General features: G+C 51.5%; 2 protein-coding genes across 15 annotated transcripts in view; one reads left to right on the forward strand and one right to left on the reverse strand.

The window, feature by feature from the left end:
- GATB (glutamyl-tRNA amidotransferase subunit B) overlaps positions 1 to 958 on the reverse strand; it is a 234,815-nt gene extending 233,857 nt beyond the window's left edge. For 5 of the 7 annotated variants that reach the window (XR_015053363.1, XM_085864528.1, XM_085864530.1 and 2 more), the window contains exon 1: positions 590 to 895. Coding sequence is in view for 5 of the 7 variants with exons in the window: in XM_085864528.1 (XP_085720654.1) it covers positions 590 to 765 (176 nt within the window). In the remaining 2 variants the exon portion in view is untranslated. The other 2 variants (XM_085864532.1, XM_085864531.1) reach the window with 2 other exon arrangements.
- Positions 959 to 6,139: 5,181 nt separating this feature from the next.
- Positions 6,140 to 25,989, forward strand: part of LOC147009047 (amyloid beta precursor protein binding family B member 2-like) — a 192,083-nt gene continuing 172,233 nt past the window's right edge. For 6 of the 8 annotated variants that reach the window (XM_085863925.1, XM_085863931.1, XM_085863932.1 and 3 more), the window contains exon 1: positions 6,146 to 6,320. The gene's annotated coding sequence lies outside the window, so the exon portion shown is untranslated. Of the gene's footprint in view, positions 6,321 to 25,989 lie in introns of all 8 variants that reach the window. The other 2 variants (XM_085863928.1, XM_085863927.1) reach the window with 2 other exon arrangements.

The following is a 25,989-nucleotide window of genomic DNA, read 5'->3' on the forward strand; positions in this document are numbered from 1 at the left end:
AATTGTCGCCATTTCCGTCGAGGTTACGCATTGCATCTACCGGACGGCAGTCATTGGCCGTCTTGAGGAACGTGGGGGGGGGGGACACCGGACCCACCGGAGACGTGGTAGACGACGCCGGGGACATTTCAAACTCGATGCAATAGTATACAGTGCACGCGCTGTAAAAAAAACAAAAAAAAAATCACACCTCTTCCCCATGGAGTCCTTGCCACGTGCTAAGTTTAATTGTCTTTCCTTGGTGCTGTTTCAGAGACACACAGAGGTCCAAATTTTCCCCGTTTTTCCAACATGGCTGCCGAACCACGTGACTGATGACGTCATGATCATCATCGAAACATTCCACACGAGTCGTCGCACCAATGGTAAAAAAAATTCGTGTCAATCGGACAAGCGGTTTCGGAGAAAACCCACTCACGCCCTGAGCGGACACACAGACACACAGACACAAATCCAATGGCCTCTCGTCTGGCGAGGACAACATGATGGAACCCTCACTCCCCGGAGCTTGGACATATCATACCTCATCTTTCAGTTATTCCGTTTTCTACGCTTCGCCCATTTCAGATTTCACGCAATGGCCACACACCTGGTTGAAAGAGCGGCTTCGGTTCGCCCTCCGACCTGCCACTTGTTTGCGAGAAGAGCGCGAGTTCGAGCTCGAGCCCCGACACGTCGTTTGCTCGCAGAAAGCGCGTCCGCACTCCGAATCCGACACCAACGTTCGAGTCCGAAAGCAACACGTGACGTCATAAATGCCGCCATCGCCTCCGACAACAAATTTCATTTATTTAGTGCGGGATGAAAACTCGTGATCCATTTGCTTGTTCCTCTTGCTCAGTTGATGAACCGGTCTCTCCGTGTAGCTTGATGACGTCACGACCGTGTGGTAAATACTCACATTCACCAAACACGCTTTTAATCCTTTTCTTCTTCCGGTCACTTTTTCTTTCGTTCACTCTCCGTTACCGTTATACTGTTTATTCAGTTCCCTCGTTATTCTGCAATTTGTACGATTTCTCACAGAAGACGAAGCAGAGTGAATTGCTCCATGAAGGAAATTACTGCCGAATAAGAAGGCGCTAACGACACCGCCATGGTCACTATACACAGTACAATACTGGATAGCATAATGTAATCAGACCGTGGTGAACCCGAAGTGAAGATACCACGATAGGAGAGGAAAAGAAAACAAAGGAATCCTTTTATTTTTGCGCTGGAAGAAAGAGCTCAAAAATGAAATGAAAAAAAAACCACAATTTCTTAACAGCAAAGAAATCGCAGCAGGTCCTGGGTTCATATCGGTACGTTGGTTCATGTTACACGATGAAAGTACCGATCCTCAGTTCATGTTGGTGCCAATTGGTTCATTTTACACAAATAAAGCACCGACCCTGGTTTTAGATTGGTACGTTGATTAATTTTACACAATTAAAGTACCGATTCCCAGTTCATACTGGTAATTGATACCTTAGCTCATTTTACACGAGACAACCTTGAGATACTGCACTCCATTCGCCCCCACACCCACCAGCGCACACCCCCCCTTCCCCACCAGCGCACACCCCCCTTCCCCACCGCCTTACAGACCCCAGCCTCCCCATCCCCATCCACGACCTCCTGAGAGTTTCATCATAAAAATTAATTAGGGATGTCACATGGTCCGCGTGTTTCAAGTAAATAATTAATAAGGGATGTAACATGGTCCGTGTGTTTCTAGTATATAATTAATGAGGGATGTAACATGGTCCGTGTGTTTCTAATAAATAATTAAGGGATGTAACATGGTCCGTATGTTTCTAGTAAATAATTAATTAGGGATGTAACATGGTCCGTGTGTTTCTAGTAAATAATTAATAAGGGATCCAACATGGTCCGTATGTTTCTAGTAAATAATTAATTAGGGATGTAACATGGTCCGTGTGTTTCTAGTATATAATTAATGAGGGATGTAACATGGTCCGTGTGTTTCTAATAAATAATTATTTAGGGATGTAACATGGTCGTTGTGTTTCTAATAAATAATTAATAAGGGATGTAACATGGTCCGTGTGTTTCTAGTAAATAATTAATTAGGGATGTAACATGGTCGTTGTGTTTCTAATAAATAATTAATTAGGGATGTAACATGGTCGTTGTGTTTCTAACAAATAATTAATTAGGGATGTAACATGGTCCATATGTTTCTAGTAAATAATTAATTAGGGATGTAACATGGTCCGTGTGTTTGTAGTATATAATTAATGAGGGATGTAACATGGTCCGTGTGTTTCTAATAAATAATTATTTATGGATGTAACATGGTCGTTGTGTTTCTAATAAATAATTAATAAGGGATGTAACATGGTCCGTGGGTTTCTAGTAAATAATTAATTAGGGATGTAACATGGTCGTTGTGTTTCTAATAAATAATTAATTAGGGATGTAACATGGTCGTTGTGTTTCTAATAAATAATTAATTAGGGATGTAACATGGTACATGTGTTTCTTGTATATAATTAATTAGGGATGTAACATGGTCCGTGTATTTCTAGTATATAATTAATTAGGGATGTAACATGATCTGTGTGTTTCTAATAAATAATTATTTAGGGATGTAACATGGTCCATGTGTTTCTAGTATATAATTAATTAGGGATGTAACATGGTCCGTGTATTTCTAGTATATAATTAATCAGGGATGTAACATGGTCCGCGTGTTTCTAGTATATAATTATTAATTATGGATATAACATGGTCCGTGTGTTTCTTCTCGGTATATCTCATGTTTCATTTCAAAAAATATAATTCTGATTCTGTGGACATCATGTTTTACATAAGCCTGGGGTTGGCTTGGGATCTTGGGGTCCTGAGTTTAAGCCCCGTTTTCCGCTGAATTAACATCAGGTGGGGTTTACTCAGCCTATCATCCTTCCGAGGTTGGTGAAATGCATACCAGTGTACTGGTATAGGGGCACAGCATCAGCGGCATAGTCGTGCCCCAACAAAATGATAGCGACCTGGTAGCCAAGCTCCCATACGCAAGAATATGTTTTACCTTTGAGATTGTACATTAAAGCCCAACTTCCAATTTACTGGATTTAAATAAAAGCTGTTGTATCACATCATCATCATCATCATCATCATCATCATCATCATCATCATCATCATCATAATCATCATCATCATATACGGGATAAAGGATAATCCTCTAGCAGTCTCGCTCATGGTCACTATGTCCTGTAAACTTTACTGTCAATATGCATGTATGGATGAGGGTTCAGGGTAGTTTGAATCCTTCCCCCCACCGATGGTTGTCAAAGCTAACTGCTATAATCAACAAAGTAAATCTTTATACTTTTATAATCCCCAATTCTCAACTCAGTAAATTTTTCCAATCAACTCATTTAATTTTTATATTTTAAAATGCCCACCAATCAACTAAGCCATTTTTTATAATTAACTCAGTAAATTTTCATAATTTTGAAAACCCCTCCAATCAACTAAGTAAATTTTTCAATCAACTCGGTGATTTTTTATAATCAAGTAAATTTTAATAATCAACTCAATACATTTTCATAAATTTTATAACTCTGACTAATCGACTAAGTAATTTTTTATAATTTTCTAACCCCCACCAATCAATTAGGTAAATTTTTATAATTTTATAACCCCACAAATCAACTAATTACATTTTTATAATTTCATATCCCCTACAAATCAACTAATTACATTTTTATAATTTTATAACCCCACTAATCAACTAAGTAAATTTATATAATTTTATAAATGCACTAATCAACTATGTAAATTTATATAATTTTATAACCCCACTAATCAACTAAGTACATGTTTATAATTTTATATCAACAACCAAAAAACTAATTACATTTTTATAATTTTATAACCCCACAAATGAACTAAGTACATTTTTATAATTTTATAACCCCACGAATCAAGTAAATACATTTTTATAATTTTATATCCACCACCAATAAACGAATTATATTTTTATAATTTTATAACCCCACAAATCAACTAAGTACATTTTTATAATTTTATATCGACCACCAATAAACTAATTACATTTTTATAATTTCATAACCCCACAAATCAACTAATTACATTTTTATAATTTTATAACCCCACAAATCAACTAATTACATTTTTATAATTTTTAACACCACAAATCAACTAATTACATTTTTATAATTTTATAACCCCACTAATTAACAAAGTACATTTTTGTAATTTTACATCCACCACCAATAAACTAATTACATTTTTTATAATTTTATATCCACCACCAATAAACTAATTACATTTTTATAATTTTACAACCCCACTAATCAACGAAGTACATTTTTATAATTTTATATCCACCACCAATAAACAAATTACATTTTTATAATTTTATAACCCCACTAATCAACTAAGTACATTTCTATAATTTTATATCCACCACCAATAAACTAATTACATTTTTATAATTTTAGAACCCCACAAATCAACTAATTACGTTTTTATAACCCCACAAATCAACTAAGTATATGTTTATAAATTTATATCCCCACCAATCAACTCAGAACGTTCTTATAATTCTCTTCTTCTTCTTTTTCTTTCGGGTGCTCCCGTTAGGGGTCGCCACAGCGGATCATCCGTATGATCCGCATCGTGATTTGGCACATGTTTTACGCCGGATGCCCTTCCTGACGCAACCCTGGTCGCCTCTTACAACACAGGGATATGGTACACCAATTTTAACCAGGGTATACACCGGCCCAGTATACTGGTACTCATTTCGCCGACCTCGGAAGGATGACAGGCTGAGTCAACCCCCTGGTGTATTAATTCAGTGGCCCAACAGGGCTTGAACTCGGGACCTTTTGGATCCCAAGCCGCAGCCCTAACCACTGCGCCAACACCAGGCTCACGTTCTTATAATTCTATAACCCCATTAATCAACCAAGTATATTTTTATAATTTTATATTCCCAATCTCCCTCTCGAGTGCAGCCTGTGGCTGCTGGTTGCATCATTCGTTGGAACGCAGCTATGCCGCTGATGCAGTGTCCCCCTTACCAGTACACTGGTACTCATTTTGCCGACCTCCGAAGGATGACAGGTTCAGTCAACCTCCTGGTGTATTAATTTGGCGGCCAACGAGACTTGAACTCAGGACCCAAGGATCCCAAGCCACCACCCTAACGACGAAGCCAAGACCAGGCTTATATTCCCACTAATTGACGAACTATATTTTTTTATAATTTTATAACCCCATTAATCAACCAAGTATATTTTTATAATTTTATATTCCCACTAATCGACGAAGTATATTTTTATAATTTTATAACCCATTAATCAACCAAGTATATTTTTTTATAATTTTATATTCCCACTAATCGACGAAGTATATTTTTATAATTTTATAACCCCACCAATCAACTAAGTAAATTTTTACATCAACTAAGTGATTTTTTTATAATCAAGTAAATTATTATATTAATACGCGAAGCCATATTTTGTGGACGTATCTCCTCCGAAACTGCCAGACGGATTGTCGCCACTTTCGGCATGCGGGTGCTCTGTGGTCTCATGTACAGCATATGCTTTGTGAGATCGCGCTATATGGACAGGTTTGTGAATTTTTGGCGATTTTCTAATTTTTACAATCGTTTGCATGGCGACGTGTGACGTCACCGCTGAGAGGCGTAATGACGTCATGACATCATCAGTCATTCGCTGACGTCATTACATCTGTCGTCCCTCGAAAACCTCACGAATCAACTTATAACATTTTTATCATTTTATATCCCCACTAATCAACTAAGTATATTTTTATTAATTTTATGACCCCACTAAATAACTACGTTTTACTTTATAAGTTCGTCATAACGGATTTTAGTTTAAAACGGTGACATTTTGTATTGACTGAGATTGAAGGGAAAATTGGATTGATAATAATTATGGTTAAATCGTTATGAATCCATAAATTGCTTTGCCTGTTATGGCTTCGTTTAGATTTTAAATTTACATTTTTTTTAGATTTGTCAAAAGTATTCAACTTCATTTTAACACAGGGTTAAAATGTTGCTGTAATCGGTTGCCTGTCAATATTTTGGCCAATTGTTGTGAGCATACTCGGACGTCATGACGTCATTGTTACGTGATGACGTAGGATCAAAGCGTGTGGGGTGAGGGTTCGGTAAAGGCTGTGCTCGATTTTGCGTGACGTGCCGAGGAATGGCAAGAGAAAGACGGATAGGATATGCCGAGGAGAATTGAATCCGTTACGAGATTCGGTTCCGTGTCCTGGATCCTTCATCACACTGCACGCAGCGGGTAGGTGAAAAGGATGTCTGCGTCTTCCTTTTCGTTCTTGCACCTCCCCTCACCTCACCTCATCTCACCTCAGCTGATGTTTCCTTGTCGATGTCCGATTGTTTGCTCAGTTTGTCCCGATAGTCTGCTGATGAATACTGAGGTGATCGAACAGTAACGAGTTGGATGTCGAGTAAGAACAGGGGAAGGGTGAGGGATGGATATGTGGACGTGTACATACTGGATGGATGGATGGATGGATGGGTGGGATGGATGGTGGATTGGTGATATTACTGTTAAGTCGGGTCGGCCGTGGTCCTGCTAAATGACGTGGGTATGAATTTGTACACACTGGTTCGATTATAAAACATTTGCTTCTATAGAGTTTTGAAAGAGTTAATTGATTGTTTAATTTTATTTCTAATTCTTCCAGATGCACAAACGTGCTGCAATCAGGCTGTGGAGAAAGGCTCAAAATTCTTCCACTGTATGTTTTATGATTTTAAAATGAGAACATAGAGAGATTAAGTACAAGAGCTCTTTTTAAGTTTGAACCAAAGATACTGTTACGGCTGTGGAAATTCGCAGAGTACCATATCGGTCCTTAGATCAGTTATGCCGATAAGTTTGTGTTCAGATAGATTTCCCCACCGTTGTCTAATGGGAATTATTCGTACAACAGGGCTGTGAATCTTCAGTTAGCCGTTTTTCTTTTACTATCGTTATTTTGAATCAACCGCTTCACAACAACCACCTTAACCACCACTGCCCCACCACACCACCCTCACGACCACCACAAAACACTAGCCACGCCACCATAACGCCAACCACGCCACCACCGCATTTCCACCTCAGCACATTTGCGAGAAGCCTGATATCCATCGGGAGAGAACGGAAATGGCCTCACCCATCCCCCCCAACGACAAACACGTGCGGAAAAGACGAAGACATAAATGAAAGGCCCCGATTCAGCGAGGAAAACGCCCTGCTTCTGGAAGCTTCGCGCGCGTGCTGAAAGGGAGGGGCGAGGAACCGTGGAAATAAAAGGGGCGTGCTGAACGCAAGGTCTCGGTCTGTCAGGTCGTCGGCTCCTGGAGGTTGTGAGCTTGTGCTGAGGAGAGTCGCGGCAGTGGTTGCTCATGGCACCGTTGGAGGAGAGTCTCTGGAGGTGGCGGAAACGCGAGCGCTGAAGAGAAGGTCTGAGGCGTGTGTGTGTGCGGACGCTAAGGCTCAAGGCTCGCTCGCTGGATCTCGCTCGCTGGATTGTGCTAGCTGGATCACTCTGGGCTCTCTGGATCGAAGGCACTTTGAGGGGGTCGGTGGTCATGGCGGAGTCACTCAGGATCGTGTGCGAGTCGCCTCTCTGGGTCAGACAATCAGGAGGACTCGAGCTCGAGGATCCACCACCCGCTCACATTTTACCTTCCTTTCTTTATTTTCTTTGCTTTCAAATGAACGTTGTGGCGCCATGTCCGCAAGTAAAACTGTATAAGTGACTGTACATAATAAATAGACGGTCGTAGTGCTTTGTCTTGCTCGCGTCTTGTCCCTTCCCGCCAATTCATTGTATAAACTGCATGCGTGTTTCACCCATTTATTGCTTGATTGTATACGTGTAAAATAAGAAATGTGCTTGTTTGAATGTAACCTGTTCGTTGCGATCGGAATATAGTCGGTTGTTGAATACCGATAATAGAATCGGGTCCAACGAGGCCTGGCGATAATACACCGCTCGGTTATCCCAGAACAGAACGAACTGCTTAAGCGGTTCGTGTCCAAGCAGGCCTTCATTGAGATATGGTCTCTCGGTAGTCTGCCCGCGCGAATAATCAGGTATATCGACAAATTCGGCGATTGACCCTGTCGCACGTGGGTAGAATATTGACTAGGCCGTGGTGTGCGCTTGGAGCACACCCATGACTGGTTTTCGGCGTTGTTCCAGAAAGTTGCGACTGAATTGTCCATCCGGTGGGCGTACGGCCGCGATTCGGCTAAAAGTGGCTGTCCGCACGCCGGTGGGCGGAGAATTCGTAACAATACTTTGGCAAAGCGTTGATAAATGAATATATTGAACAATCATCCCAAATGATCGATGAAATCACAACTCGCATGTCGCAGTCATGGAAGACTGTTCTTTCTTCTGTGAAACCACATGAGCAGCAAATCACATGGAACTCATTGATATTGTTGTGGTTACCAGATTCGCAAACCACCATTCAGGTCCCTTAGGTGAGGTATCTCGGTAAGTGCATGTGTAGTTAGGCCCAAACCCGTTGTCTAGTGGGAATACATGTCATTTATACGTGCTGCGACTCTTCAGGATAGCCGTTTTTCTTTTACTATCTTTATTTTGGACCAACCGCCATGATCACAACCACAACAACAACCACCAACCACAACGCCGCTTCACCACAACCGCCACGACCTTTACCGTCACAACTCGCCACCATCGCATCACCGTCATCTCGCGCCACTCATGGGCACCGATGCTGGACTCGTGTAGGGCGCACGTTGAACAGCGTGTACAAAACCACGGATTTTCTGCTTCAAAAACGGATCAAAAACGACACACGCCCAACTTTTTGCCGTCCAATCGTGAGCGAGGGGCGATTTGGCCCCGCCTCCAGAACGATCGATATATGCAAATTTGTGGATCAAAAAGCCTTCACGCCCACTTTTTCTCGGGCCAATGGGGAGCGAGGTGAAAGGTCAAAGGGAGGGGGTCAAAGGCGAAGTTACGGGGGGATAAAAGGACCGTGTTCGTCAGTCAGGGTTGGAACGAGAGAGTCAGCAGAACGGGGTCGGAGAGTCAGAAGAGAGTCGCAAACAAGAACGGGTCGGAGAGTCAAGAAGGGAAGAGTCGCAAACAAGAACGGGGTCGGAGAGTCAAGAAGAGGAGAGTCGGAAGCAGAGGGTCAAGACTTCGCGGGCGGTGGAGCTGCTCGTCGTGTGCGTTGGAGTCGGAACGGAGGGGACGGAGCTGTGGAAAGGCGGCGACACCAGACGAGGGTGTGCTCGCGTCTTGCAGGAAGCTGCACCCGAGGGAGACCGACAGCGCGGCCTGGCCGAGGTGGAGACGCTCGCCGCACAATAATAAAGATCCTCTATACCCCGAGCATCAGCAACCCCCTCCTGTTTCCCCGCGCTGAGATAGTGCGACCAAGGGGGCCCCGTTCCCACCCCCTGCCAGGCACTGTCCACGAGGCCCGCGGGTTGCGGGCCATCGCCGCTCCGCGTCTCATCACCAGACGGGTAGGCCCGACCGGTCTCGGCCTCAGGCCTACCTCGTTCTTGGGGGACTTTTTTTCCTTGGTCTTGGGTATGTGTTGTCGGAGCCGTCTGTGAAGTAGAATTGTATAAGTGTTGCCGTGTGCTCGGTAGTCGGTATTAGCTCTGCACTGTGTTTTCACTTTTATGTTTGCTTTTTGTGTAAATGGAATTGTGTTTTCTTTTTTTTGTGTGCATTTGGTGGAATTGTATTTGTGTGCTTCCGTGTGCCGCGAATAAATGTGCTTTATTGTTGAACTGTTCTCCCGCTTCGCTCTCGTCTTTTCCTCCATTGAATCCCCATCTTGCTTCACGTAAAGGGTTGGTAGTGGGCTGAATACGCCCGATAATTAATCGAACCGTCGAGGTCGACGATAACACCGCCGGTTATTCTGATAGTACGGAACGGGTCGCTTAAGTGGCCCGTGTCCGAAGTCGACCTGCGCGAGGTGCGCACGCCCGGTCTACCCTCCGCGTGGGGCACTTAGGTAGTTCGAATTTGGCGAGCAACCCTATCCCACGCGGGGGCTGATTGGCTCGATCGCGGTGAGACCGAAAGGTCCACCCGTGACTGGTTCCCGGCGTTAGTCCGAGAGGGTCACGACTGGATTGTCCGTCCGGTGGGCGACGTGCCGCGATTCGAGTTACGTGGCCGTCGCACGCCGGCGGGCGCGAAGACCGCAACACTGGTGTCAGGAGTGGGATACAAATTCATCGCCCTCCTCGCGGCACTGGTATTGGAGAGCGGGACAACAGGCTCTCCTGTCTCCAGCGAAATTCACGGGAATCGGTCCAGGGGTGAGAGAAGCGACCCCCGATTCCCTCCAAATTACGAGCGAGCTAAATTAACCCTTCACGAGAAGCAAGATGGCGTCTCAAGGCGAGCGGGTGCCGGGGGTATTAGGTATGTGTAATAGTAATGTAGAATCCATGGTCCAGGATGGAATCCCCGTGCAGGAAATGTTGATTGTGCAGGAACACGGACTCGCCCAACTGAACCCAGGGCCCGAGGTGGGTGCGGCAGCGGCCGCGGTGTATGACACCCCCCCCCCTCTCCACCAAGACCCTTCCCCAACCCCTGCCGAATCGGCTCACCCAAGCGCACCCGACATGGCCCAGCTATTCGCCATGCTGGCGGCAATGAACAAACAAATAAACGAAAAGATGGATACAAATACAAATGAAGTGAAAACGACGATGGATGCGAATACACAGCAAATGAGGGAAGAGATGAAAGAGCTGCGGGGTGAGACGCAGAACATGGGCCGATGCCTGCAGGCGGGCATGAAGGCCGTGAGCAGGGAACTTAAAATGGCGACTCCACGTGTCGGAACAAACGAGCTGGAAGGGGGTGCAACGGCTGACAGGCCCGCGGTGGAGGCGGGTAAGGAAAAAGTAATTCGGGAGACAAGAGACGAGGTGAAAGTAATTGCGAGGGAGAGAAAAGAACAATTAATACGGAGAGCAAGGATGAGGTACGCGGAGATCGTGAAAGAGCAAGGAGTGAAAAACAGGGAAGGACGGGAGCGACTTAAAGAGAAAGCAAGGTTGACCTACATAAAGATAAGGGAAAGACGCCAGAAAGAAGCAGAGACCAATAAACACGATGAAGACGGGGTAAGTGACGCGCGCACACACACACGGAGGTAGTGGAGGACAATGGGGGTGAGCTGGCGGACTGTGTAGGGACCCAGTGCGAGCACCTGGATGGCCTCCTCCAGGAACGAGGGGAGGGAGTATGCCCCCTTGAGGCGAGTCACGACCAGGTGAGTTCGGTCGTGCTTTGCGAGGTTGAGGGGACGAGTGCTGTGGACAGGTGCACGGAGAGCTTGGGGGGTATAGAGGCCCCGGAGACCCTTGTGGGGACACGAATCCCCAGTGTGGTTGTCCCTGTGTGTGTGGTGCAAGGTGTGAGTGCGTCCCCGTGTGTGGAAGCGACCCCGTGTGTGAGTGGTGTGGTGGCGATGGTGCCAGGGTACGTGCTTCCCAGCACGCCGGGTGTGGATGGGGCACCGTGTGTGAGTGAGGCCGTGTGTGTGAGTAAAACGGCCAGTATGAGTGAGGCACCACGTGTGAGTGGTGTGGTGGCGATGGTGCCGGAGTACGTGCTTCCCAGCACGCCGTGTGTGGATGAGGCACGGAGTGTGAGTGAGGCACCGCGGGTTAGTGCCCCCGCGTGTGTGGGTGAGGCACCGTGTGTGGAAGAGACCGCGTGTGTGAGTGTCGCCGTGTGTATGAGTGAGGTACCGCGGGTGGGTGCCCCCGCGTGTGTGGATGAGGGACGGAGTGCGGGTGAGGCACCGTGCGTGAGTGAACGGCCGTGTGCAAGGTCGCTGTGTGCAAGGGAGACCGTGTGTGTGAGAGAGCGGTATGAGAGGGAGATGTCGAGTTATATGCGGGAGCACGCAGCCGCGTCTCCCGGTGTGAATGTGATGGAGTGGACTGTGTGCGTCGTAACACGCAGGTGTGCGTGGGTTGAATGGCGACAGAGACGGCGACATGGGAGAAACGAAAGCCGAGTAGCGGCTGTAGTTGTTTCGAGGACCGTGCCGGGTTCACCCAGCAGTGAGCACGCGGTTCGTGCTGTGCAACGCACGAGACCGCCACGTGCTCGCTTGCGAGAGTGAAGTCCCGGTCCGGAAACGCACGCGGTGGATTTGCCGATCCCGCGGACGGACAAAGTTTAGGCAGGTAAATGGATTTGGACCGGACGGGTTCTCCACGCGATCGTGTGTGTTCAGCTCCAACGGGCAAAGCACATGTGTTCGCGTGGGAAACCCCTCGAGACGTGGGGCTTGTGTTTTTTTTTGCGCACGGTGACGTCATGGCTGCACGTGTGGTTGGAATCCGGCAGGAGGGGTATCTCTGCCGGATGGCACCGTCCAAGGAGGGACGAGGAACACGTGCAGCTGCATGACGTCACGGACAGGTGCAAAGTGCGCGAGCTCTGAGTTGCCGCGCAGGTGCTGCGCATGAAAAAAAAAAAAAAGAAAAAGCAAGCCTCACTTTCGGGTGTACAGGATTCCTGGGCAAGGGGTGAAAGACCCCCTTGGCCTGGGCACAGGATGAAAACTAGTTAGGGGGAAGGGTTAGCTTAGTTAGACCGACTTCATGGGGCAGGGGTAAGTCCTCATGGAGTCCGTGGAATGGATTAGTTGGAGGGATTGTAGCCAGATTTAGGTTGGGAAATAAAATGAATTTTTGAGTTAGGAGACATGGACAGACTTATGAATGTGTAGAGGGGACGTAACTTAGCTACGTAGGTTAAATGGAACGTGCTGTAGTTTAAGGGACGACGTGGGAGCACGAGTTAGTTAGGGGATGTAGATAGAAGGATGGCAGAGTTCAGCGGTGAGTGTGTTGAAGAGTAGTTGGTGAGTTGTGAGGCATGTACTTGTTGAGTGAGTGAGGCCAGCGGGTCTGTGTGAGTGGAGTGAATGGGGAATGCATGGTGCGATGAGTGATTGGGGGGAGGAGTGACTCCCGCCCAAGGGACCCCGGGGTCAGTGTAAAGTGAGTTAGGGGGTTAGTCAAATTGAAAATGGAGGTCGTTTTGCTGTTGGTGGGAAAGTAGGCTCGAGACCCATTTGGAGGGGTGCAGGAGCCCTGTTGACGGGCTTGGGAGCGTGGCTGCGAAAGGTGAGTATCGCTGAGTGGGTACCCCGGGCACCAGGCTAGTCGGCCGCGGTAGGCCAAGGGCCCATGGGGGGCCGGGATAGAGTAGTGGGCACGGGTGCGCCTGCTTGGTGCGGGGGCCCGGGGCGCCATTAGCCGCGTGGGCAGTGTTGTGGGCACGGGTGACCCTCGGAAAGGGGCCCGGGAGGCCGGCCTGCCACGTGTGCGTTTCAGGGGAGGTGCCATGGGGTGCACTTCCCGGTGTTAGGGAGCTGGTAGGCTCGGAGGCAGTGTAGTGCCCGGGGGTGCCATAGCGGGAGATTCGGCAGAGGGTCGTGCCTGCCGGAGGGAGCCACGTGTCCCAGCCAGGAGACCGTGTGAGGGCACGGAGAGAAAATTGGGGGGCGAGGCCCGAAATTGTGAGGACACCAACACAGGCGACGGGAATCTGGGTTGTTAGAACCAATAGTTTAAGCGAGAGGCGCTTGTTGAAAGCCCCGGGGTAGTTTAAGAGTTAATGGTTAGGGTAGATTAGGAGATGTACCCCTCCGCACCATCCATCCCCTCGCTGTCGTTGTGGGCCGCTGGACCCACTTTGGGTTAAGATCGCCGAACTCTGGGGAGGCCATTCTGAGCTTGAGTTGGGCCTCGACACAGGACGTTAGCTCTCCCTTATTCCCCTCCGGGAAGGGAACGTAGGGGTTGGGAGTAGGCTAGGTGACAGGATAGGTTAGCCGACCAAGGACGATAAAGGGGGTTAGGGGACGATTTATAGTGGGGAAGTAAAAATAAAAACAATAAAAAAATAAGTTGGGGCTAAATTGGGGTTTGACAAATTAAGGGAGTGGGTATGTACAGTGACAGACAAAGGCGATAGGTGGGAGGGAGACAGGTAGGTAGGTCCGAGCCCGCCTTCCAAGTGGCCAGCACCACCGCACTCCCTCCACCAACCTCCACTGAACGGCAAAGGCTGGCCAGCTTCATCTGCTGGCTGTGTTACTTCAAGGCCTGTGCCGGCCCACTTGATCGGCAGCTGTTGTGTTGCTGCAAGGTCTGTGCCGGCTGGATCGTCTGCAGCTGCTGTGCTGCAAGGCCTGTGCCGGCCCACTTCATCTGCCGGCTGGCTGTTTTTCTTCGAGGCCTGTGCCGGCCAGTTCATCTGCCGGCTGTGTTTGCCTGCAACGGTCTTCTTCTGCGGGCTGTGTTTGCCTGCTGCCTTTGCCATGCCATGCCCACTGGCCCTGTTCACCAGCCCCCGTTCAATTTTTGCTTTGCCCCCCCCCCCTGTTCGTTTCCATGTGCGCCAGGATCTGAAAGCAACAGTTTGCAAGCTGCAAGAACTGCCCTGTTGGCAGCTACAACACGGGCCTGCAGTGGCGGCCCGTGCACCGTGTTTGTGTCCATGCATCCATTCGTTGTGCTCATTGCGTGTGCCACTTGAGCTGGCACGGAGACTGCGTTGTGCGGCCCATGCACCGTTGTGGTTCACTGAGTTCAGTTCAAAAGGGAAGGCCTTGGACTGCGTGTGAGCAGCCAGCCACGTTCCCTGTCACCTGCATTGTTTGAGCCAGAGACTGCATGTGGGCAGCCTGGCTCCCTGCTAACTGCTTTTCTTTGCAGAGTTCAATGATCCTGGGCCATGGTTTAGTGTAAAATTTGTAAGTTAAGGTTAAGATGTACTGTACATATGAGTGCGCCCCCGGCATGTATGTCTTAGCGCCGGCAATTTTATTTAAGTCGTCCGTGTGAGTGAGTTTGTTTAGGTAGTTACGCAGCCCTCAGGTTATTTATTTTGGGGACACGAATACCATGAATGTCGCACTCAGGGATCCGTAGGTAAAATGTACTAGGGGAAAACTACACATGATGGCACACGAAAATTTGACGACTCGGGACGAGTCTGTAAAAAGGGAAGGGGGTAGTGTTGTGGTTACCAGATTCGCAAACCACCATTCAGGTCCCTTAGGTGAGGTATCTCGGTAAGTGCATGTGTAGTTAGGCCCAAACCCGTTGTCTAGTGGGAATACATGTCATTTATACGTGCTGCGACTCTTCAGGATAGCCGTTTTTCTTTTACTATCTTTATTTTGGACCAACCGCCATGATCACAACCACAACAACAACCACCAACCACAACGCCGCTTCACCACAACCGCCACGACCTTTACCGTCACAACTCGCCAAAATCGCATCACCGTCATCTCGCGCCACTCATGGGCACCGATGCTGGACTCGTGTAGGGCGCACGTTGAACAGCGTGTACAAAACCACGGATTTTCTGCTTCAAAAACGGATCAAAAACGACACACGCCCACTTTTTGCCGTCCAATCGGTGAGCGAGGGGCGATTTGGCCCCGCCTCCAGAACGATCGATATATGCAAATTTGTGGATCAAAAAGCCTTCACGCCCACTTTTTCTCGGGCCAATGGGGAGCGAGGTGAAAGGTCAAAGGGAGGGGGTCAAAGGCGAAGTTACGGGGGGATAAAAGGACCGTGTTCGTCAGTCAGGGTTGGAACGAGAGAGTCAGCAGAACGGGGTCGGAGAGTCAGAAGAGAGTCGCAAACAAGAACGGGTCGGAGAGTCAAGAAGGGAAGAGTCGCAAACAAGAACGGGGTCGGAGAGTCAAGAAGAGGAGAGTCGGAAGCAGAGGGTCAAGACTTCGCGGGCGGTGGAGCTGCTCGTCGTGTGCGTTGGAGTCGGAACGGAGGGGACGGAGCTGTGGAAAGGCGGCGACACCAGACGAGGGGGTGCTCGCGTCGTGCAGGAAGCTGCACCCGAGGGAGGCCGACAGCGCGACCTGGCCGAGGTGGAGACGCTCGTCGCACATAATAAAGATCCTCTATACCCCGAGCATCAGCAACCCCCTCCTGTTTCCCCCCGCGCTGAGATAGTGCGACCAAGGGGGCCCCGTTCCCACCCCCTGCCAGGCACTGTCCACGAGGCCCGCGGGTTGCGGGGCCATCGCCGCTCCGCGTCTCATCACCAGACGGGTAGGCCCGACCCGGTCCTCGGCCTCAGGCCTACCTCATTCTTGGGGATTTCTTTTCCTTGGTTTTGGGTATGTGTTGTCGGCGCCTGCCTGTGAAGTAGAATTGTATAAGTGTTGCCGTGTGCTCGGTAGTCGGTATTAGCTCTGCACTGTGTTTTCACTTTTATGTTTGCTTTTTGTGTAAATGGAATTGTGTTTTCTTTTTTTGTGTGCATTTGGTGGAATTGTATTTGTGTGCTTCCCGTGTGCCGCGAATAAATGTGCTTTATTGTTGAACTGTTCTCCCGCTTCGCTCGTCTTTTCCTCCATTGAATCCCCATCTTGCTTCACGTAAAGGGCTGGTAGTGGGCTGAATACGCCCGATAATTAATCGAACCGCCGAGGTCGACGATAACACCGCTCGGTTATTCTGATAGTACGGAACGGGTCGCTAGTGGCCCGTGTCCGAAGTCGACCTGCGGCGAGGTGCGATCGCCCGGTCTACCCTCCGCGTGGGTACTTAGGTAGTTCGAATTTGGCGAGCAACCCTATCCCACGCGGGGCTGATTGGCTCGATCGCGGTGAGACCGAAGGTCCACCCGTGACTGGTCTCCCGGCGTTAGTCCGAGAGGGTCACGACTGGATTGTCCGTCCGGTGGGCGACGTGCCGCGATTCGAGTTACGTGGCCGCCGCACGCCGGCGGGCGCGAAGACCGCAACAATATGATACAAAATATATATATATATATATATATATATATATATATATATATATATATATATATATATATATATATATATATATATATATATATATATATATATATATATATATATATTCTTCTTCTTCTTTCGGCTGCTCCCGTTCGGGGTCGCCACAGCGGATCATCCATATGATCCGCATAGTGATTTGGCACATGTTTTACGCCGGATGCCCTTCCTGACGCAACCCTGGTCGCCTCTTACGACACAGGGATATGGTACACCTATTTTAACCGGGGTATACACCGGCCCAGTATACTGGTACTCATTTCGCCGACCTCGGAAGGATGACAGGCTGAGTCAACCCCCTGGTGTATTAATTCAGTGGCTCAACGGGGCTTGAACTCAGGACCTTTTGGATCCCAAACCGCTGCCCTAACCACTGCGCCAACAGCAGGATATATATTTTGTATTGTATTGTATTGTATTGTATTGTATTGTATTGTATTGTATTGTATTGTATTGTATTGTATTGTATTGTATTGTATTGTATTGTATTGTATTGTATTGTATTGTATTTACATGAGGTGTGTTCAAAAAATATCCAACCTTAATTTTTCGTGCGTAAACAAATGAAGCTAGGGAGGCGTGGTTTGGTTCATGTATGTAGGCGATCCTAATTCGTATGCGTGAATATTTTCCCGCCTGCAGAAGCTGTCAGTCGCCGACAGACCGCCGATGAGTGAGGAAGTGTAAGTGAGCGCCGTCGGATTTTCGTTTTTGACAAAATGACGGAAAAACTCGAACAACGCTACTGCATCAAATTTTGTGTAAAGCTTGGCGATTCACAAGTGGAAACGATCTGCAATATTCAACAGGCCTTCGGGAACGAATCAATGGGCACCACACAGATAAAATAGTGGTACAACCGCTTCAAAGATGGTCGCACATCAGTGGAAAGTGAACCACGTTCTGGTAGGCCCTCAACATCCCGAAATGAGATCGTCATTGACCAAGTGAGGACCCTGCTGATGCAGGATCGTCGAATCACGATCAGAGAACTTGCAGACGAGGCGGGCGTTAGCATTGGATCCATTCATTCCATTGTGACTGAGGATTTGGGCTTAAGGAGAATCTCAGCGAAGTTCGTGCCAAAGCTGCTAACGATCGAGGAGAAGCAACTCCGTTTGGAGATCACACAGGACATGCTGGAGACTGTGAACAGCGATCCCAACTTCTTCAACACAGTGATCACTGGTGATGAGACCACAGTGATCCGTCATTTTGTCAAAAACGAAAATCCGACGGCCCTCACTTACACATCCTCACTCATCGGCGACTGACAGCTTCTGCAGGCGGGAATATATTCACGCATACCGATTAGGATTGTCTACATACATGCACCAAACCACGCCTCCCGAGCTTCGTTTGTTTACGCACAAAAAATTAAGGTTGCATACTTTTTGAACACACCTCGTGTGTGTGTGTGTGTGTGTGTGTGTGTGTGTGTGTGTGTGTGTGTGTGTGTGTGTGTGTGTGTGTGTGTGTGTGTATATGTATATATATATATATATAGTTACGGTTCCAGAAACCGTATACAAACAAGAACAGTTGTCCCGAGTTAGTTATGCCATTAGTATATGTGCAGATAGATCCCTCCCTTGCGTGTAATGCGAAGACACTGGGGTGCGTTGCGATGGGCTTTTAGTTACGATTTCTCCCCTTTTATTTTATTTCCCTTGTTGTTGGAGCCGCAGTACCTTCCTCTCGCTTGCTACTCTCGTTTGGGCTGGACAAGCGCTTCACCGCCTACTCGCCTAACCAGCGACTCGTTTTTAGAGGCAAAATCTTGCAGTAGATCCTTCTTGACGGGTCCTCACACGTGTGGAGTCGGCGGGCTTGTCGGCCTGGCCGAAACCCCACCCAGAAAGGGCGGTCCCGATGAAAGCCCTGTCCAATCGTGACGGACGATGACGTCAGCTTCGCCAAGGCCCCTCCCTGCCCAGGGGATCTAAAGTACGAAGCGATCCTCAGAGGAGGGTTGAGTGCTTGGAGTTCGTGGAGTTCGCAGTTGGATTTGAGGGTTCGTTTTGTGGGGGCGGTTGAGTTGGTGGAAAGGTCTTGAGAAGGAAAGAAGGTCGTTGGTTCTTTGGTGGTCGGAGAGTTCTGTGGGTTCGTTGGCGTTGTTGCAAAGTGTCTACCCACGTCTCGCCTCGGCGGCCTGCGCTCTCCACTCAGGCTCCTTCACAGACACTAATTCCACACGTACGGTTGTGGCTGAAAAACTCGACCTTTGTCAGGTGCCGCACCACGGAGCATCCCTTCCCCCGAGGCTTTCAGTTACCAAGAACTGCGACCTGAGCTCCCTCCCTTCCGAACTGTGAAAGGTCCCCTTTTCTTTTAATGGGGTTTTTTTGTCTGAGTGTGTGGCACCTGTCCTTTAAGTAAATTGTATAAGATTTTTGATTATTGTAATTGTGCTTGTATTAATCTCGCGCAAGTCTGCACTGTGTCCGCTTTTATAAGTTGCTGTAAAAATTGTCACACTACATCTCTTTCTTCCTTTCCCTGTGTAACACACCCCATAAATATTTTTATGTGCCACATGACTTTCCTCACCTTAGTGAAAATAAATTTGGCAGAAATGTTCCCAGTTTGTTTTTGTCTTTTCCTTCATTAGTCCAGCACAGTTCGGTTCTGAGTTTAGCCGGGTCTTTATCCCCGATAATCTGTTCATTCTAGCCGGTACATCCTTGGCAGTTCCGCTCGGCTGCATCGGATCCAGAGTTGGTAGTTTGTTGTTGGTACCCTACCGTAGTTGGTAGTGATCTGGTTCGGGCAAGGCCTTTCCGAGGGCGTGGTTCCCCGGTAGTCGAAACCGCGTGGTTAATTAGGTAAACTGATTACACCTGGCAGGAAGACCCTACGCTACGCGGTTGAGGTATTGGCGCCCACGGTTGGTTAAGCGACCCGCTGCGTCATGGAATTATTCGTGAGCGACTGCCTACAATTCCGGGAGTCTGGTGGGAGATTACGTAACTTCCCCCACCTCGTGGTCCTTCTCGCCACCGGACCTCGGCCTGCAACAATATGTATATATGTGTTTTGTTACGGATCCGGGGTTTGAGGCTCACCACGAGGGGTGGTCCTCCCGAACACCCGGTCCTCTCAAGCTCCTCTTTACACCCAGTCCTGAGGCCACCAAGCACGCATAACTAACTCTGCATTCCTCTCACGCAGCCTTCCGTTCCCTTCCTGTCACGCAGCCTTCCGTTCCCTTCCTTCACGCAGCCTTCCGTTCCCTTCCCGTCACGCAGCCTTCCGTTCCCTTCCCGTCACGCAGCCTTCCGTTCCCTTCCCGTCACGCAGCCTTCCGTTCCCTTCCCGTCACGCAGCCTTCCGTTCCCTTCCCGTCACGCAGCCTTCCGTTCCCTTCCCGTCACGCAGCCTTCCGTTCCCTTCCCGTCACGCAGCCTTCCGTTCCCTTCCCGTCACGCAGCCTTCCGTTCCCTTCCCGTCACGCAGCCTTCCGTTCCCTTCCCGTCACGCAGCCTTCCGTTCCCTTCCCGTCACGCAGCCTTCCGTTCCCTTCCCGTCACGCAGCCTTCCGTTCCCTTCCCGTCACGCAGCCTTCCGTTCCCTTCCCGTCACGCAGCCTTCCGTTCCCTTCCCGTCACGCAGCCTTCCGTTCCCTTCCCGTCACGCAGCCTTCCGTTCCCTTCCCGTCACGCAGCCTTCCGTTCCCTTCCCGTCACGCAGCCTTCCGTTCCCTTCCCGTCACGCAGCCTTCCGTTCCCTTCCCGTCACGCAGCCTTCCGTTCCCTTCCCGTCACGCAGCCTTCCGTTCCCTTCCCGTCACGCAGCCTTCCGTTCCCTTCCCGTCACGCAGCCTTCCGTTCCCTTCCCGTCACGCAGCCTTCCGTTCCCTTCCCGTCACGCAGCCTTCCGTTCCCTTCCCGTCACGCAGCCTTCCGTTCCCTTCCCGTCACGCAGCCTTCCGTTCCCTTCCCGTCACGCAGCCTTCCGTTCCCTTCCCGTCACGCAGCCTTCCGTTCCCTTCCCGTCACGCAGCCTTCCGTTCCCTTCCCGTCACGCAGCCTTCCGTTCCCTTCCCGTCACGCAGCCTTCCGTTCCCTTCCCGTCACGCAGCCTTCCGTTCCCTTCCCGTCACGCAGCCTTCCGTTCCCTTCCCGTCACGCAGCCTTCCGTTCCCTTCCCGTCACGCAGCCTTCCGTTCCCTTCCCGTCACGCAGCCTTCCGTTCCCTTCCCGTCACGCAGCCTTCCGTTCCCTTCCCGTCACGCAGCCTTCCGTTCCCTTCCCGTCACGCAGCCTTCCGTTCCCTTCCCGTCACGCAGCCTTCCGTTCCCTTCCCGTCACGCAGCCTTCCGTTCCCTTCCCGTCACGCAGCCTTCCGTTCCCTTCCCGTCACGCAGCCTTCCGTTCCCTTCCCGTCACGCAGCCTTCCGTTCCCTTCCCGTCACGCAGCCTTCCGTTCCCTTCCCGTCACGCAGCCTTCCGTTCCCTTCCCGTCACGCAGCCTTCCGTTCCCTTCCCGTCACGCAGCCTTCCGTTCCCTTCCCGTCACGCAGCCTTCCGTTCCCTTCCCGTCACGCAGCCTTCCGTTCCCTTCCCGTCACGCAGCCTTCCGTTCCCTTCCCGTCACGCAGCCTTCCGTTCCCTTCCCGTCACGCAGCCTTCCGTTCCCTTCCCGTCACGCAGCCTTCCGTTCCCTTCCCGTCACGCAGCCTTCCGTTCCCTTCCCGTCACGCAGCCTTCCGTTCCCTTCCCGTCACGCAGCCTTCCGTTCCCTTCCCGTCACGCAGCCTTCCGTTCCCTTCCCGTCACGCAGCCTTCGGTTCCCTTCCCGTCACGCAGCCTTCGGTTCCCTTCCCGTCACGCAGCCTTCGGTTCCCTTCCCGTCACGCAGCCTTCGGTTCCCTTCCCGTCACGCAGCCTTCGGTTCCCTTCCCGTCACGCAGCCTTCGGTTCCCTTCCCGTCACGCAGCGTTCCGGTCCCTTCCCGTCACGCAGCCTTCGGTTCCCTTCCCGTCACGCAGCCTTCGGTTCCCTTCCCGTCACGCAGCCTTCGGTTCCCTTCCCGTCACGCAGCCTTCGGTTCCCTTCCCGTCACGCAGCCTTCGGTTCCCTTCCCGTCACGCAGCCTTCGGTTCCCTTCCCGTCACGCAGCCTTCGGTTCCCTTCCCGTCACGCAGCCTTCGGTTCCCTTCCCGTCACGCAGCCTTCGGTTCCCTTCCCGTCACGCAGCCTTCGGTTCCCTTCCCGTCACGCAGCCTTCGGTTCCCTTCCCGTCACGCAGCCTTCGGTTCCCTTCCCGTCACGCAGCCTTCGGTTCCCTTCCCGTCACGCAGCCTTCGGTTCCCTTCCCGTCACGCAGCCTTCGGTTCCCTTCCCGTCACGCAGCCTTCGGTTCCCTTCCCGTCACGCAGCCTTCGGTTCCCTTCCCGTCACGCAGCCTTCGGTTCCCTTCCCGTCACGCAGCCTTCGGTCCCCTTCCCGTCACGCAGCCTTCGGTCCCCTTCCCGTCACGCAGCCTTCGGTCCCCTTCCCGTCACGCAGCCTTCGGTCCCCTTCCCGTCACGCAGCCTTCGGTCCCCTTCCCGTCACGCAGCCTTCGGTTCCCTTCCCGTCACGCAGCCTTCGGTTCCCTTCCCGTCACGCAGCCTTCGGTTCCCTTCCCGTCACGCAGCCTTCGGTTCCCTTCCCGTCACGCAGCCTTCGGTTCCCTTCCCGTCACGCAGCCTTCGGTTCCCTTCCCGTCACGCAGCCTTCGGTTCCCTTCCCGTCACGCAGCCTTCGGTTCCCTTCCCGTCACGCAGCCTTCGGTTCCCTTCCCGTCACGCAGCCTTCGGTTCCCTTCCCGTCACGCAGCCTTCGGTTCCCTTCCCGTCACGCAGCCTTCGGTTCCCTTCCCGTCACGCAGCCTTCGGTTCCCTTCCCGTCACGCAGCCTTCGGTTCCCTTCCCGTCACGCAGCCTTCGGTTCCCTTCCCGTCACGCAGCCTTCGGTTCCCTTCCCGTCACGCAGCCTTCGGTTCCCTTCCCGTCACGCAGCCTTCGGTTCCCTTCCCGTCACGCAGCCTTCGGTTCCCTTCCCGTCACGCAGCCTTCGGTTCCCTTCCCGTCACGCAGCCTTCGGTTCCCTTCCCGTCACGCAGCCTTCGGTTCCCTTCCCGTCACGCAGCCTTCGGTTCCCTTCCCGTCACGCAGCCTTCGGTTCCCTTCCCGTCACGCAGCCTTCGGTTCCCTTCCCGTCACGCAGCCTTCGGTTCCCTTCCCGTCACGCAGCCTTCGGTTCCCTTCCCGTCACGCAGCCTTCGGTTCCCTTCCCGTCACGCAGCCTTCGGTTCCCTTCCCGTCACGCAGCCTTCGGTTCCCTTCCCGTCACGCAGCCTTCGGTTCCCTTCCCGTCACGCAGCCTTCGGTTCCCTTCCCGTCACGCAGCCTTCGGTTCCCTTCCCGTCACGCAGCCTTCGGTTCCCTTCCCGTCACGCAGCCTTCGGTTCCCTTCCCGTCACGCAGCCTTCGGTTCCCTTCCCGTCACGCAGCCTTCGGTTCCCTTCCCGTCACGCAGCCTTCGGTTCCCTTCCCGTCACGCAGCCTTCGGTTCCCTTCCCGTCACGCAGCCTTCGGTTCCCTTCCCGTCACGCAGCCTTCGGTTCCCTTCCCCGTCACGCAGCCTTCGGTTCCCTTCCCGTCACGCAGCCTTCGGTTCCCTTCCCGTCACGCAGCCTTCGGTTCCCTTCCCGTCACGCAGCCTTCGGTTCCCTTCCCGTCACGCAGCCTTCGGTTCCCTTCCCGTCACGCAGCCTTCGGTTCCCTTCCCGTCACGCAGCCTTCGGTTCCCTTCCCGTCACGCAGCCTTCGGTTCCCTTCCCGTCACGCAGCCTTCGGTTCCCTTCCCGTCACGCAGCCTTCGGTTCCCTTCCCGTCACGCAGCCTTCGGTTCCCTTCCCGTCACGCAGCCTTCGGTTCCCTTCCCGTCACGCAGCCTTCGGTTCCCTTCCCGTCACGCAGCCTTCGGTTCCCTTCCCGTCACGCAGCCTTCGGTTCCCTTCCCGTCACGCAGCCTTCGGTTCCCTTCCCGTCACGCAGCCTTCGGTTCCCTTCCCGTCACGCAGCCTTCGGTTCCCTTCCCGTCACGCAGCCTTCGGTTCCCTTCCCGTCACGCAGCCTTCGGTTCCCTTCCCGTCACGCAGCCTTCGGTTCCCTTCCCGTCACGCAGCCTTCGGTTCCCTTCCCGTCACGCAGCCTTCGGTTCCCTTCCCGTCACGCAGCCTTCGGTTCCCTTCCCGTCACGCAGCCTTCGGTTCCCTTCCCGTCACGCAGCCTTCGGTTCCCTTCCCGTCACGCAGCCTTCGGTTCCCTTCCCGTCACGCAGCCTTCGGTTCCCTTCCCGTCACGCAGCCTTCGGTTCCCTTCCCGTCACGCAGCCTTCGGTTCCCTTCCCGTCACGCAGCCTTCGGTTCCCTTCCCGTCACGCAGCCTTCGGTTCCCTTCCCGTCACGCAGCCTTCGGTTCCCTTCCCGTCACGCAGCCTTCGGTTCCCTTCCCGTCACGCAGCCTTCGGTTCCCTTCCCGTCACGCAGCCTTCGGTTCCCTTCCCGTCACGCAGCCTTCGGTTCCCTTCCCGTCACGCAGCCTTCGGTTCCCTTCCCGTCACGCAGCCTTCGGTTCCCTTCCCGTCACGCAGCCTTCGGTTCCCTTCCCGTCACGCAGCCTTCGGTTCCCTTCCCGTCACGCAGCCTTCGGTTCCCTTCCCGTCACGCAGCCTTCGGTTCCCTTCCCGTCACGCAGCCTTCGGTTCCCTTCCCGTCACGCAGCCTTCGGTTCCCTTCCCGTCACGCAGCCTTCGGTTCCCTTCCCGTCACGCAGCCTTCGGTTCCCTTCCCGTCACGCAGCCTTCGGTTCCCTTCCCGTCACGCAGCCTTCGGTTCCCTTCCCGTCACGCAGCCTTCGGTTCCCTTCCCGTCACGCAGCCTTCCGTTCCCTTCCCGTCACGCAGCCTTCGGTTCCCTTCCCGTCACGCAGCCTTCCGTTCCCTTCCCGTCACGCAGCCTTCGGTTCCCTTCCCGTCACGCAGCCTTCCGTTCCCTTCCCGTCACGCAGCCTTCGGTTCCCTTCCCGTCACGCAGCCTTCCCTTCCCTTCCCGTCACGCAGCCTTCCCTTCCCTTCCCGTCACGCAGCCTTCCCTTCCCTTCCCGTCACGCAGCCTTCCCTTCCCTTCCCGTCACGCAGCCTTCCCTTCCCTTCCCGTCACGCAGCCTTCCCTTCCCTTCCCGTCACGCAGCCTTCCCTTCCCTTCCCGTCACGCAGCCTTCCCTTCCCTTCCCGTCACGCAGCCTTCCCTTCCCTTCCCGTCACGCAGCCTTCCCTTCCCTTCCCGTCACGCAGCCTTCCCTTCCCTTCCCGTCACGCAGCCTTCCCTTCCCTTCCCGTCACTTCCCATCACGCAGCCTTCCCTTCCCGTCACGCAACCTTCCCCCACTTCCCCTAATGCTTACCTCCTCCCAAACTCACTCCACTGTCCACTCCCCTGTCCACTCCCCCACGGACATCTCTGGGCGATCTCCATGTGCTGTATTTACGTGCTGTTTTAATGTACATCATTTTGTTCAATCCTGTATGACCGCCTCCCCCACCCCACTTAAGTTAATGCATTGAAACCGGTCCGGCAGTTGAATGGGGTTGGGATTCTCATGCATGTACCAATTGTGAATGTCTTTACAGCTGTGGAGGAACTCTGGGAAGGGTTTGAAGCAACTAAGGTCTTACCTTGGGTAGCCTTTCATGGTTGCTTTGTGCAGCTTTCTTTGGTGAGAAGAGCATGGGAGGAGTTGATTTATTTATATAATCCTGGCCACCTGGGTTTAAATAATTCGGTGAGAGCTAATTGATAATTCCCTCCATTCACAGTTGGAGATGTGGGTGGGTCTTCGTTTTTCATTACTTGCCCCAAAAAAATTTCTTCCCAAGTATGTTAGTCTGTAGCATTTTTTGTCTGTCTCTGTCTCTGTCTCTGTCTGTCTCTGTCTGTCTGACTGTCACAATTTTTGGCGATAGTTTTCAAGCAATCGTTTGAATTTTTTTTTTTTGTATTTGTAGTTGACCAGCCAA

Source organism: Eptatretus burgeri, chromosome 18 (assembly GCF_056783735.1).
Source record: "Eptatretus burgeri isolate ZD-2024b chromosome 18, Ebu_testis_v1, whole genome shotgun sequence".
In the NCBI taxonomy this organism is placed as follows: Eukaryota; Metazoa; Chordata; class Myxini; order Myxiniformes; family Myxinidae; genus Eptatretus; species Eptatretus burgeri.